General features: G+C 39.2%; 1 protein-coding gene across 1 annotated transcript; it reads right to left on the minus strand.

Moving 5' to 3' along the window:
* Positions 1-7,213: 7,213 nt before the first annotated feature.
* Positions 7,214-13,045, minus strand: LOC103719073 (molybdate-anion transporter). Its single transcript, XM_008808144.4, has 8 exons — positions 12,779-13,045; positions 12,320-12,464; positions 12,047-12,215; positions 10,077-10,347; positions 9,717-9,982; positions 9,421-9,636; positions 9,031-9,139; positions 7,214-7,806 (listed from the first exon to the last, which is right to left on the minus strand). The coding sequence occupies exons 1-8, from the start codon at positions 12,927-12,929 to the stop codon at positions 7,745-7,747; spliced, it is 1,389 nt and encodes a 462-aa protein (XP_008806366.1). The 5' UTR covers positions 12,930-13,045; the 3' UTR covers positions 7,214-7,744.
* Positions 13,046-13,262: the final 217 nt, after the last annotated feature.

A 13,262-nucleotide genomic window follows, 5' to 3' on the forward strand; every position in this document is an offset into this window, starting at 1 on the left:
ATGCAAGATGGGGAAGTGTAAATAGTGGGAGTAAAGTACTCCCTCAGGAGTTTGGGTTATTCTTCAGCCATCTTAAGAGGTGGGGATGATCCTAATATTTTGATCTTAGCTCGAATGTTTCTAAGGATTCGTTCTATTTCAGGGTCAAAAGGTAATAGGTTTCGTACTCTAGAACGACTACCGTGCATACACTAGTACTCGATCAATCAAGCATGCAATAAAAGAGAAAAGCATATCAATCCTAGTCTTTGTCCTAAAATCACTAGACAGCTCCTAACTGGTTTGAAGAGAGCACCTAAGCCTCCAATTCGGTCTAATGAACCGAGTTGACCAGGTAAGCTCCCAGGTAAGTGGAGGGGTCACGATGCGTTCGCAAAGGTCCCACTTAAAACCCACTTGCCTCAAACAGATGAACTGTCTCTCTTATAGGGACAAAGCTTGCCAAGACATCAACTAAGCCACAGAGCGAAATTGGTGCATCTTTCGGTGATCTTTGTCCTATTGAGCTCGAATGTCCCTAGGGGCCAATGTCTAATTGATTTTAATTAAAGTGACACTATGTGAGATTGAGTTCACCTAAATTAGGCAAGAGTCCGGTGATGAAATCCGGCTCCTATCTTGTTGGGGTGATTGTCCTTACTAAGTGCAAATTAATTGGTGTATGTGTATCAGGCATGCATTCACACTTTTGCTGAAATTAAAATCAAACAATCACCACAAAATTTCAAGCTAATACTTAATTTAAATAAGAAAGGTTTAGAGGTTACCAAAGGGAATTTCCTCAGCAATTTAATTTTTTTTTTAAGCAAACCTCTACAGCATTCCTTTTCCAGCAGTTCTCTTTTTGATCATCCCAGATTTTTTCTTCGATTCCTGATCAAATAAGATCAAAAGAAAATTTTAAAAAAAAATAGTAGAAGAGAAAAAAAAAAGATAAGAAAAGTAACAATAATAGAAAATAATTTTTTTATTTATATATATTTTTTTGAAAGTTTTTTTTAATTAATTAATTTTTTTTAATGATAGGAAAAATAACTATGCTAGCAATCCCCGGCAACGGCGCCAAAAATTGATCGATTCTTTCAATTTCAAAAGTAAACCACGCAATAGCACGTATTCTGTAGGATAGTGATTACGGGTGTCGGTCCACAGGGATTGAAGAATAAGTTATTTTTCTTTTAAAAATAAATCAAGAAGAAGGATGTGCTAACTTGATTTAACTAAATTAATCTATGAGTACGAATTGAAATTTATCAAAGTAAATAGATCTAGGGTTTGGAATCCACCGCGTAGCATTGCATTAGGAACTGTGTTCTTAATTTTTATCTTTTGGAGGGCATGCAAATTGGCTACAAGCCTTTTAAAATAAAAGCATAAAGAGTGTTAGGAAGATCCATCTTCGGTGTAGCATGAAGTGTCTACCTAAGTATGCTAATCTAGGATGCAGCACACTTCATCTTCCTAGGCATGAATCATCTTAGACTACTTTAGCAAACATGATTAGTAACTAGCATGCTCAAAGTTTAAATATCATAAAGGAATATTTCATTGAAAATAAGAATTTAAACAAGCTCCAAAATAATAATAAAAATAAGAACTACAATGCTAGGGCTTCATCCAGCCCTAGACTAGACGTTTAGCCACGCATGGCTTCCGGACGACCTCCCGTCTTCAAATGAAAGCCTTCACCTCCCATTATTCCCAAAATATCACAAAATATTCTCTTTCCTCCCCTCTCTCTTCTTTTTTTATTTCTTTCTCTCGGCTTTCTTCTTCTTCTTCTTCACCGAAACAGAGCCTCCCCCGTTTTTCCTCAACCGAGCTCTCCCCCCTTTCTTCCCTTCCTCCCCTCTTCTTATAGATCGCCCGAGCTTGCGTGGATGGCTGGATTATGGGCGGAAGGAGAGGGCGGACGCGGTAGAGGGGGAGGGCAGCCGCTGAGTACGCCTCGAACCGGACGACTTGGATCACTGGAGGAGCCGGGATATGTTGTCGCCGGATGTCCGGACGCGGAGGCTGCATTGGCGGGATCGCTGGAGCTCCGGGATCGATCGCGGAATGAAGGAGGCACGGGCTGAGAGGAGGCATTTTCGGACTGCATTGCGGGAGGTGGATCCGGACTTGGACAGCTGAGGTCGCTCCTTGAATCGGCTAGGCGGATCGCGGGATGGTGTGATGGATGACAATGAAGGCTACCGCGGGCTGAGGCGGAGGAGGCTGCTGTGAGCGTTGATCACGGACACGGTGGAGAGGGGCTGGCCGTGGAATGAGCTAGGGTGACTTGGAGGGCGCCATGGAAGATGTTGGGACGTGGATCACGGGACGGTGGCGCTGATTCAGAAAGTGCCAGGAAAGAGAGGATTTGGGAGATGATCTGTGAGCCCGGGATGGCGGCTGTGCGGAGGCGGGGATGCAGGCGGATGAAGAGGTGGAGGATCTGGTCGCCGGCTGCACCGCATGGAGGATTGGAACGTCGGCTGGAACGGGCAGGGGGCGCTCTGTGAGGCGGGATCACGGAAAGGATGGATAACGGGAGGAAGGAGATAAAAAGTGAAAGAGTTTTATATTTTTTTTATTATTATTATTATTACATTATTTCTCACTGTTCATGTGAACAGTGTTTTTTAGGGGCACTGTTCATATGAACAGTGAATAAGTGATTCTCCCCAGAATTATTTTTATTTATTTTATTATATTCATTATTTCCCTTTTTTTGTTTTAAATTTATAAATTTTATATGAAGGTAGGTAAGGAATTGGTTGGGAATTGACTTTGAGTTTGAGGTGGGTCATGATGGTTGACTTGTCCTTGAGCCCATTGTCATTTAAATTTAATTCTTGCTAAGCTGCTTCAGATCGAACTCGACTAGACAAGACTAAAAACAGGACCGTGACCTAATAAAAAGGATTAATCAAACCTCTGCCCCATACAAAATAAATTATAACTTTCGATCGAATCAGGACCAAAACCCATTTAATTATAACCTTAGCTTGACTACAATTCTATCAGGTTACTAAACCGGGTCAACACAATCTCCTCCTTATATGTTTTCATGAAAGATTACAACCAGGAGAAAGACAAGTTCAAAGTCTGTTTTGAGAAAAGAATTATTTACCTCTTACCATATTTTAAATTTATTTCAATGTTTATTCAATTTCATGGTAAAGTATGTATTTATTAGTTTAAGAATATTGATAAGTTGTATGAAAAGATAACTAAATTATAAATTATTCAGCACTTATCACTCATCCCCCTCCTTCGCCGGCGGCCGGAGAGATGGAGCGCCCTCCGATCCACCGACCGAAGCGGGGCTCCTCCCTCGGGGCAGCGGTAGCGGGAGGCCGGTCCCCTTTCTCCCCTTCTCCGAAGTGATGCCGGAGAAGAGGGGGAAGGTCGGGAGGTGAGATCGAGGCCGGACCTTCTCCGGGGTCCTCACCGGCTCCGACCACGGCGAGGTAAGGCCGTGGTCCGAGGTAAGTACCCCTTTTCATATTATCATCTATATATATATATTGTTCTTCCTCCTCTTCCATTTTTCCTCTTTCCCCTTTTTCCCCCTTTTTTTTCTTTGTGGATATCGCGCCACCACCTCTCGGCCGGTGGAGGGGTGGGGCTCAGCTGAGGCTGGCGGCCTAGGGGCCACGTCTGTCGCCGGCACGGCCAGACCCGGCGGCCCCTTAGCTGCCCCTCAGCCTTAGGACGGCAGCAGCCGCGGGCTGTCACCCGCAGGCCGAGTCCGGTTGGGCTCGGCTCGGGTGGCAGTTGGGCCTGTGCTTGGGCCGCCCTCAGGCCGGCCCGCGGCCTGTGGGTCCAGCCCGGGGTCCTCCTCTTATTTCTTCCGTGACGGTCTTCTCTGTGCCGGTCTCCTCCCCTCTGCTTCATGGATGAAACAAAGGGGAGAACATCCCACAGAGAGGTTTCTCTACCCCTTTTTTTTTGCTTACTTAATACTCTAATCACAGTGGCCCTTACCTTGCTTTGGCTGGTCGTAGTTGGACAGTACCACCACAGCAAGCTCCCTCCTTCCTCTCCTAAGGCTGCGAGGTTCCTTCTGCCTCCAGCTCCAAAGCTTGACTCTCTGGTATAGCAATTTCAGAGGGTTAGAGGCTTAGGAGGGTATATCAAAAAAACCAGGGGTTAGCGGGTTTTAGGAGTATAAAAACTTGGCTTAGGATTTGACCCCGAAGGAGAGGTGGCATCCTCTCCTTCCTCAGTGTCCCGGGAGCCACCAGCTGCCCCTCCCCTTCAGGCTAGCTCACAACTCGCCTGCCGAGGGGAAGAGGAGGTGGCGGGCTCCCGTTTTGCATGTTTGTGGGGGTCTCTCCGTTGGCCATCTGGTGGTCCTGTCCTTTCAGCCCTCAGGCGGGAGACCACTATCATTCTTGGCCCAGTGTGGCCTGCTAACCCCTCCTTGGCCCAACACTCTCCAACTGGGCCCTATAGTATTGGGCTCGGTTTGTATTGGGCCGGACATTACACAAGTAAAACTCAAAATCAGTAAATAATACATCGGCATCCGCGATCTCTATGATGTGGTGGGTGGAAAAGCGAAAACAAAACTTGATCAGGGAGAACGGAGGCTGGTCGGGAAGGATGCTCGTCGTCGGATATCGATTGGAAAGGAAGCTTGTTGTTAGTCTCTCGTCAAAAATGGATGCTTGTGGTGGGGTGGCAAATTGGAAAAGAATCCTAACTGATTAAACTCAAAGAGAAGACCATCCTTAAAGATATAATACTTTGAAGAGTTCTAAGAGTTGAAAAGATGAAAGAGAAGCTATATTCTCTTATAGAGATAATTTTGACTTTTTACAATAGATAAATGATTTCATTAATACTGTCAATTTAAATGGGCGTAAGTGTAGGTTTTTACAAAATATTGGATATAAGTGTAATAAACATAAACCTCAGAAAGATTTTTGTAAAGTTATTTTGATCACTTTTTTCTAACATGGTATTTAGGTCCCATTAAAAATTAATGGTTTGATTAATATTATATTAAGTTATGGGTTGAAGTATTGGATAAAAATAAACTTCAAGATAATAAGCGTAGGTTTTTCATACTATTAGATATAAATATAATTTACCCTTAATCTTAGAAATATTTTTTATAATTTACTTTTTTAAGATCAAATTAGTCGAAGGTGCTACCTCTTGAACAACTGTCTCTACCCAAGATTGTTGGCCATCTCTAGGTCGTCTAGATGGATAGGAGAGGTAAAGCTCGTCCTCTTCAGAAATCATAAAAATTTTTTAAAAAAAATGATAGAAAAAAAATGTATATCATGCCGGTATCATTCTTGTTTTCTATTAATCTCTTTTTCCTAAGCAAATTGGTAGGAGAGATCCTCTCATATTTTATTACAACAGTAACGAATAGAAGAGCTAAATAGAAGAATAAAAATAGGAGAGCGAGAGTAAATAAAAAAAAGAGTAGTAAAAAAGTTTGGCAAAGAAGGTAAGAAACCCAACTAGCCCAATTAATCAAGATGCAAGATAAATTAGTCCAACGAGAAACATAGCCAACAACAAATGCCGAAAAATCTTCGGCTAATCAACCAGCGGCCCACCATTACGTCTGGAGTCCAGCTGGCGTTGAGGACTGCCTCCACCTGCCGCTACCTAAACGTACTTGGTCGGTCAAATCCCTCGGCGCCACCGACACCGGGAGCTTCACCGAGTCGGAGGCTCTCGCATCCACAGTCTTCCCAACCTTAACCATTCACGTATCATTTATTAAGAGAGAGATTAATACATGCTAATACAACCACACATGCTCTAATTTATTGATCTATTTTCCTTTGTTAAACCGGTGGTATGAATCCTATGGGAGACCTGAGGTAAGGGAAAAGCGCCAGAAATTGCAAAAACAAAAATATACACAATCAATACTACTTAATATCAAAGAAATAACAAAATGATAAAATTGAATTGTGGGATAGAGTCAAAATTCTAGGGTTTGCATTATAATAGTTGAGATGAAGACAGAGCACAACAGGAGGAGTTAGGAGCTCCATGTTAATATGGTAAGGCCAAGATCACATTGACAGATAATTGGGTGGAACCAAGGATGGTTTCATTGTCTGAAATATGACTGGTGTTTTTGACATGGTCATATGCAAGTGTTGATGATATTCTAATAAATTGAAAAAAAGTGAGTTTGTTGCTCTTTATTCTGCTTTATTTTATAGCCAAATATTGTCCCATAAAGATGAAAATGGATCGTATAATATCTGTTTAAATTCATTTTCATATCAGAATTTATTTGAATATGGATAGAAACTTGAACATTCAACTAATATCCGTATCCATATCCGTCATATATATATATATATATATATATATATATATATATATATATATATGTATGTATGTATGTATGTATGTATGTATGTATGTATAGATAACTATGTGATCCATATTCGAATATCCGATTTTAATTATAATCCTATTTAATTCTATATGATGCTTATAAATTTTTTTTTGCATCTAACAAACATCTGTATCATGTGAAAAGGCCTGCTAGCCAAGTGGCTCACTGGCCGACAAGCCACCATCATAGGGAGAAAAGCCTATGCTTTATAACAAATGAGTCTAAATAATAATCTAAAGGCATGTTTGATTAAAGAAAGTTAGAATCTAATGAGAATAAATGACTTCCATTCCACTTATTTGGTTAAAAAAGTTCTCCAATCCTCCAAAACCTAATCCTTAATCTTCCCTAGCATTCCGATTCCAAATCCAGTCACGAACCAAGCACATCTTAAATGATTTGAGTTTTAATTAGTAACAGAAGCTCCCATTCCAAGTTAGAAAAATATTCACCACAAACCAGGACTAAGGAATGATTTAATGATACTGGATTTTAAGCAGAAGATACCAGTAAATTCATGTCATATATCATTAAATAAATAGTAAATAATCCCCATAATAGATCAAAATTCACTAAGCAAAAACATTTTCACTCTAAATATCTAAATCAGTGATGAGGGATCTGGATGCGATCATATTACATATAAACGGCATTTGGTCCATATTATTTAATATCTCCTGCCATGCTATAAAATAATGGAGTAGCACACTCCAATAGTAAGAGCTTCATGAACAATAATCCACATAGCCATGAGTGGCATTGTTTCCTCAAATGCAGAATCAAACAAAATAAGCAATTTCCTTAACTAAATGAAAGCTGAACAAACCAAACATGAGAATACAATTTGTCTATGAAACAACAATGAACTTATATTATTAAAGGATATGACCATGGTATCAGTAACCATGACTGTCAACTAGAATAAATATATAAGAATACAAGTGAGATATCCATGCTTCTCCATGCTTGCAGATCCTCAAACAAAGGCCTGGAAGAATTGAATTCCAAAAACACATAAAAGTCTTAAACAAGAAAAGGCAAAGGAAAAACCAAAAAACTACAAAACAGGTGATCCATAAGCCAACTAGCTCCCATGACTTTGTAGAGATGCTAGTATATATCGCAAGCCACCTCTTGGAGAACTCCCTTTAACTGCTAATCTAAGACTCAAAGAAACCTGCTTGATGTGGAGCATTTTGATGTGATATGTTTTCTGTCTGATTGCACACTTAAAAATAATACCGCCATCTGGTAACAGCATACTTTTCGAATTATTAATCAGATCAATGATGACAGGACTACAATGCAGTTGCATTATACTATCATGAAAGGCAGTAGCTATGACTATGCAAGAACCAAATGTTTGCCTGCTATTTAGATATTAAGTGGCTGAGCCTCATCATCCCTCTCCTTCACTGCTGTCCAATCTTGCGGCTCTGTTAAGAATTATTAACAATGAGAATTTGGCTACGAGAAAAAAACATTTATGTGCTGGTATGGAAGTAGCAGCTGGTGAAAAATGCATATGTTGCATGGGTTTTTTTAAAAAAAAATCACTATTTTTCTGAAAATACAGCATGTTGGTTGAAGCATTTAAGCAGTTAGATATTGGAAACCAAAAGTCACAAACTTTATAACTATTATAAAGAGAACAGATTTACACGTGAACATAAGTTGCATACTTGCTCTTCCCAGTTGATAAAAAACACAACTAAAACTAATTATTCTAGAAAATAGAAATCTTCACTGTCCCAAACATGTTAACCAAAAACCACCAAGTTACCTTAATCTGAACCAACAGACTTTATCTCAATGAAATGGATTTGGATTTATGGATGAATGACTTATTAAGGTTCTGGAACTTTTATGGCCAGTGTAACATCAATCCCATAAGAATTGGTGCCCGTCATAAAACCTGAGAGGATGCTTGTCTTTAAGGCAATTCTTCGTTAATTTTAACAGAATTGAAGCTTGCTTCACCAGGGAACAACCCTCCAATAAATCAGAGACATGGAAATAATTTAGATTAAGGACAAGAAACTGATGTTTATAGCAAACTGCATTCATTTTTTAGGTGCAAAGTGCAAGAGGAAAAGCAACCCAGTGCATGCTGATGAAAAAGTTGCAAGCGTAGCAGCCTGATAATAAATAAATAGTTGTTAAAAACAATTAAGTGGTTAAATTCCTGCATTTGCTTTTTCTATTTCCATATACATAAACAGCAAAATTCTGCAGTTTGGTTCTCTCCCTTTCTAGGAATTTTTATGTCAGGAGGAAAAGGCAGTGCTTTTCACTTTTAGGAGACCACAGGGTTTTAGTTCAAGGTAGCTATGATATTTGTCCAGTCTAAATTTTAGAAATCAAGAGCAGAAAAGCATTTAAAATGCAATGAAGTTTCTCTTGAGAGGAAAGTAGACCCCAAATATTCGGGACAAGACTCAATGATATATAAACTGTGGATGTAGGATGTAGTATTCTTGCAAATGTTCATAAAATTGTAGGAAGTGAAGATGAATTATGATTTTTACAGGCCCAAGCCAAAGCTCCATATCTATGTTTATTCAAATTTTGACATAGCAAAAGAACCCCTAAGTATTAAGAGTTGAGAGCATAATATCATTAATTCTGGTAACACAAAAAAAGTGATATGCTGAACTTACTTGATCGGTGGCTCTCGGCAACCACCATCAGCCGCCTTTGCAAGATGGAGGCAATGAAAAGGAAAATGGAGCACATGCCAAACATGACAGGCATAGGGAATGCATCCACCTTCAAAACAGCAGTAGAAAAATCCATAAAATAACTGACATGTTATACATTTACTTTCAAATACGATTAAGTATAATACAAAAATGCTGCAGGAAAAATGAATAAGCACATACTGCAAATAATAATCACACTATAATGACCCTAGTTAATATGAATTAGCACATGCTGCAAAATGCTGAAATGTATTGATAATAACTACACTTTAAACTGCAACAGCAATACCATATCATCTACAGAGCTATGTTATAATGGAAAAATAAGCACAGCGGTTAGATGATTACATTGTAAAGCACAATGCACACAAATATGTTAAGGGGAATGCGGAAAAAGTTCATGATTGTGCTCCTCGCCTCCTCAGGAATGTACTGAGATCTCATCTTCATAATAGATGGCCAAAATATCCCTACACATGCTTCGAAGGTACAGAAACCAAATAGCAGGATACAGCCCCCCAACGACATGCTCCCACCTTTTACGGATGAAGATGTTACCAAGAACTGTTCAAAAATGGCAGAAAAATGAAAGAATGATTACATGCAAAGAGTTTCATGACAGAGGAAGCAAACAGGAGACTTACACTGGTGATAACAGGAAGGAGGAGAGTGAATGATGAGATTGCAAAAACAATTTGCATATAACCTTCAACTTTAAGTGTCGCACGGGCCATCAGCCGAGATGCAATGGAGCTCCCAAGCATTGAAGCCAACATGAAGGTAGCAAAAATAAAACCATGAGGAATGTCCTCCTCGTTTGGGCTTAAAGCAGGAGTCCACAAGAATACAAAGGTATACATTGAGCCTTCAAACAGTGATTGAATTGCACCCAGCAAAGCAATTTTCTCATCTGAAATGACAGATTATCATAATATAGACCTCAGTGACCATATTAGTAATAAAAACACCTTCAAACATGTAAAGAGAATAATAAGCATACTAACCAGAAGCAATGGCTACTGCAGCAACCTTAAATTGGCTAAGTAAGTCCTTGTTTTCTGAAGGATCTCCATAATTTTCACCCCATGTTGATAAGATAATCGCCATGCCAATTGCTAGGAAGCAGGCAGCAGCATCAAAGGGGGACACAGGGCCAAAACCCAAAGTATCAGTCAGTAAATTAGCGAACAACCCAGCGACAATGGCTACAAGACCATTGCCAATAAATATAGCCTTTGAAAAAGTTAGGGAGAGCCACTGTGGTTCAAAGCCCCTCTGTACAAGGTTTGTAAAAAGGGATATCAGCATGGAGCGTACAAATTTGATACTAAAGCTATGAAAGACAGCTTGTGCTTCCAGGAAAAAATCAGTAGATTCTGTGGATGTCTTCACAGATAAAATATATGTGAGTCTACTAACCCAACATCTGAATCATACACTTAAGAATGTAGTAGCATTATTTGGTTCTTATCATTTCTGTTCCTTGGATATTGGTTCAGGTGAAATTTCCATGGCTCCAAAACATAACACGACAAATTCCAAAACATAGGACTAACAATCTATTTATGTGCCTGCATATGGTATAATTGTGCATAGCATGTTTTGACTTTTGAGATTAGCTAATTATCATAGTAAATTAGTTTTCTACATGCTTCTTGCAAAATCACAATAACAGTTGACAAAACATATAAACTTATATAGTATCTATCATCAATTAAGCAAAAGAAGGTGATAAAGTAGCATAGTTGACATTTAAATGCAATTGATCGACCAAACATGCAAATTCATATGAACCTTAAGTCAAAGGATAATACTTCTCATATTTATGTTCTAGCATTTCTAAATAAATTTTAGATATCTGATATATGTTTCAGTAGCTTAGAGGAAACAAATAACAAAACAATATATAAGAAGACAACAAGTTCTCGGGGATTTAGTCATGGGAAGTTTAGATCTTATAAAATAAAATGAAGATCCTTTGTTTAGAAGAATCCCAGAAGAATACAAAAACTGATATGCATACAAATAACTAGCTACTAGAACCTAAAAGCATAAGCTATCAGGGAAGGGGCAAATAATGTACACCAAGCGTTAACAGTGCCATCACATATGCAACACCACTACCACTAGCTCGAAGAATCTATGTAACAAATAATTGTACAATTCTTCAATTACCTTTAATTTTCATCTGGGGTTCTGCCTGTAGCTTTTTGAAAATAATTAATTATTTTAACTAATCCTATACATGACTTTAGTATCATCAATATTCCATGGTCCCTCTATCAAGGTCTCCAAAATTTAATAGAGACTTGTACAGGCATGCTAATCACATACCTCTTTTCTTTCTTTTTATTTTTTCACCAAACCAACACAATTTTTCTCAGATTTTTCGTAGAATCATGAAAAGAATATTTTCCCTTTTCAAATTTAATCTCAAATTATTTCTCTTAAAAAAAACATTAGTCTGAAATTATCAATATGCCATGATGCTGATGAGGCATCAAGTAGGAAGGAAAGAATGAACACGAAATATATGCCCACAAAGTCCATATTGATGATATTATATAAATGAGCAATTTTGCAACAGGATCATGCAGAGGCAATGAGGAAGGTTCCAAAACTTCAGAAAATCATTGCAAAGGTAGGTTGTTGGGGGCATATAAACTCTACGTGGAAGAAAAAATAAAAAATAATATAGCGAGCATCCAGATAAAATGGAAAGCAGCATAACAATAAGATAACAAGTAAACAACTGAAGCAGGCCTGGTGATATATGAACTGAAAGCTCCTATTCAGAAGTTTACATCTGAGCCAAAACAACAGATTGATATTGACTCCCAACATGACTCAGTGTCCAAGTAACATATTACAAGTAACCAGCAATTTTCCTACTGAAAACAATCTTCTCCCAAAAACATAGTATATCTTGACTGCACTACAACTTTAAGGTTAAAAAGCTCTAGTTACACATCACCTTGTTGTGTTCAGCAACAAGCCATGACTCGAAGGCCGAAAACAAGAGCGAGGTAGCGATTCCTCCCAATATACGACCCAACATCAATACCTTAAACTGTGGAGAATGCTTGGTGATACAGCTCAGGATGTAACTTATGCAGTATGTCACACAAGCCCTCTTCCGACCCCTGCAATTTTATACCCAAAATATATATATAAAAAAAATCGAAGACCAACAGCAATCACTACCGAAAGACCACATAATTAAAACATTTGAGAAGGGAATTCTCACTGTTTGTCAGCCATAGATCCAACAATCGTCCCAAAGAGCATGGAAGATCCAAATCCAGCAATGAAGAGCCGGCCAATTTCTCCCTTCCCGAATCCATACGTGTGGTAGAGGTAGTAGACATAAGGACCCTGCAACCAATCTCCAGCTGCCAACCAAATAAAAGACAGGAAAGGTGAACTCCTGAATGCATAAAGTCAGCCGAGCTTTTCCTCCCAAAAATCACAACCATTGGGTTCCGAATAATTAGATCTCCAAACAAATTGGCATTCTCGATAAATAAACTCTTAGATCTAGTGGAAGAATGATTAGATCAGTGAATAAAGATGTAGGAATAAAGCAAATCCAAGCGATCTGAGCCTCCCCAAAGCTTTTAAATCACTAGAAAACAGCCCAAAATTGTTTTCAACATCAGATCTGAACTCAGGTGAAGCAAGAGAGAGTTGAGAGATCTGGAAGTACCCATCATGAGGGAGTAGACGACGATGTAGTTGTTCTTGAAGGAGTTGAAGGCGACGGAGGTGGAGATGCGGTCTTTGCTGGTCTTGCTGAACTCCAGCAGCGCCACCACCACCGACAGCCCCCCGAACAGCAGGTAGTACAAAGCCTCCATTGCCGGTTCCTTTCTTTGCCCCTCCCAAGGATCGACAGAAGGGAGAGAATGGCTTCGGGGCTTGGGGAGCCTTCCCTTTCTCTTTCTCGCAGAGGGGGAGGGGAGTGCGGAGGACCAGTGGCGATCCCGAGTTATATATGATGAGATTAGACCGCGCCGGTAGGATGTCATTTGGAAAATATTAATATTAGAATAATTTATTCATTTCGAATAATGGGGCTGTATTTAAAAATTAAAAATTATTGGATTTTGGTTCCGATTTTTTTTTTTTTACAGTTTTGGTGTTTTTTTTTTTTGGGTGAAAAATAAGAGGGAAGGGGGAGGGGCAGAACC

This window comes from Phoenix dactylifera, chromosome 17 (assembly GCF_009389715.1).
Source record: "Phoenix dactylifera cultivar Barhee BC4 chromosome 17, palm_55x_up_171113_PBpolish2nd_filt_p, whole genome shotgun sequence".
Taxonomy (NCBI): domain Eukaryota; kingdom Viridiplantae; phylum Streptophyta; class Magnoliopsida; order Arecales; family Arecaceae; genus Phoenix; species Phoenix dactylifera.

What these genes read in the sequence shown, in the direction of transcription:
- LOC103719073 (XM_008808144.4), bottom strand. Translation starts at nt 12,929, where the DNA reads ATGGAGGCTTTGTACTACCTGCTGTTCGGGGGGCTGTCGGTGGTGGTG. An exon ending in CGTCTACTCCCTCATGATGG is followed by an intron (nt 12,465 to 12,778) that starts GTACTTCCAGAT and finishes TTTGGTTGGCAG; the next exon opens with CTGGAGATTGGTTGCAGGGT. An exon ending in TGCCGAGAGCCACCGATCAA is followed by an intron (nt 7,807 to 9,030) that starts GTAAGTTCAGCA and finishes AATTCTTAACAG; the next exon opens with AGCCGCAAGATTGGACAGCA.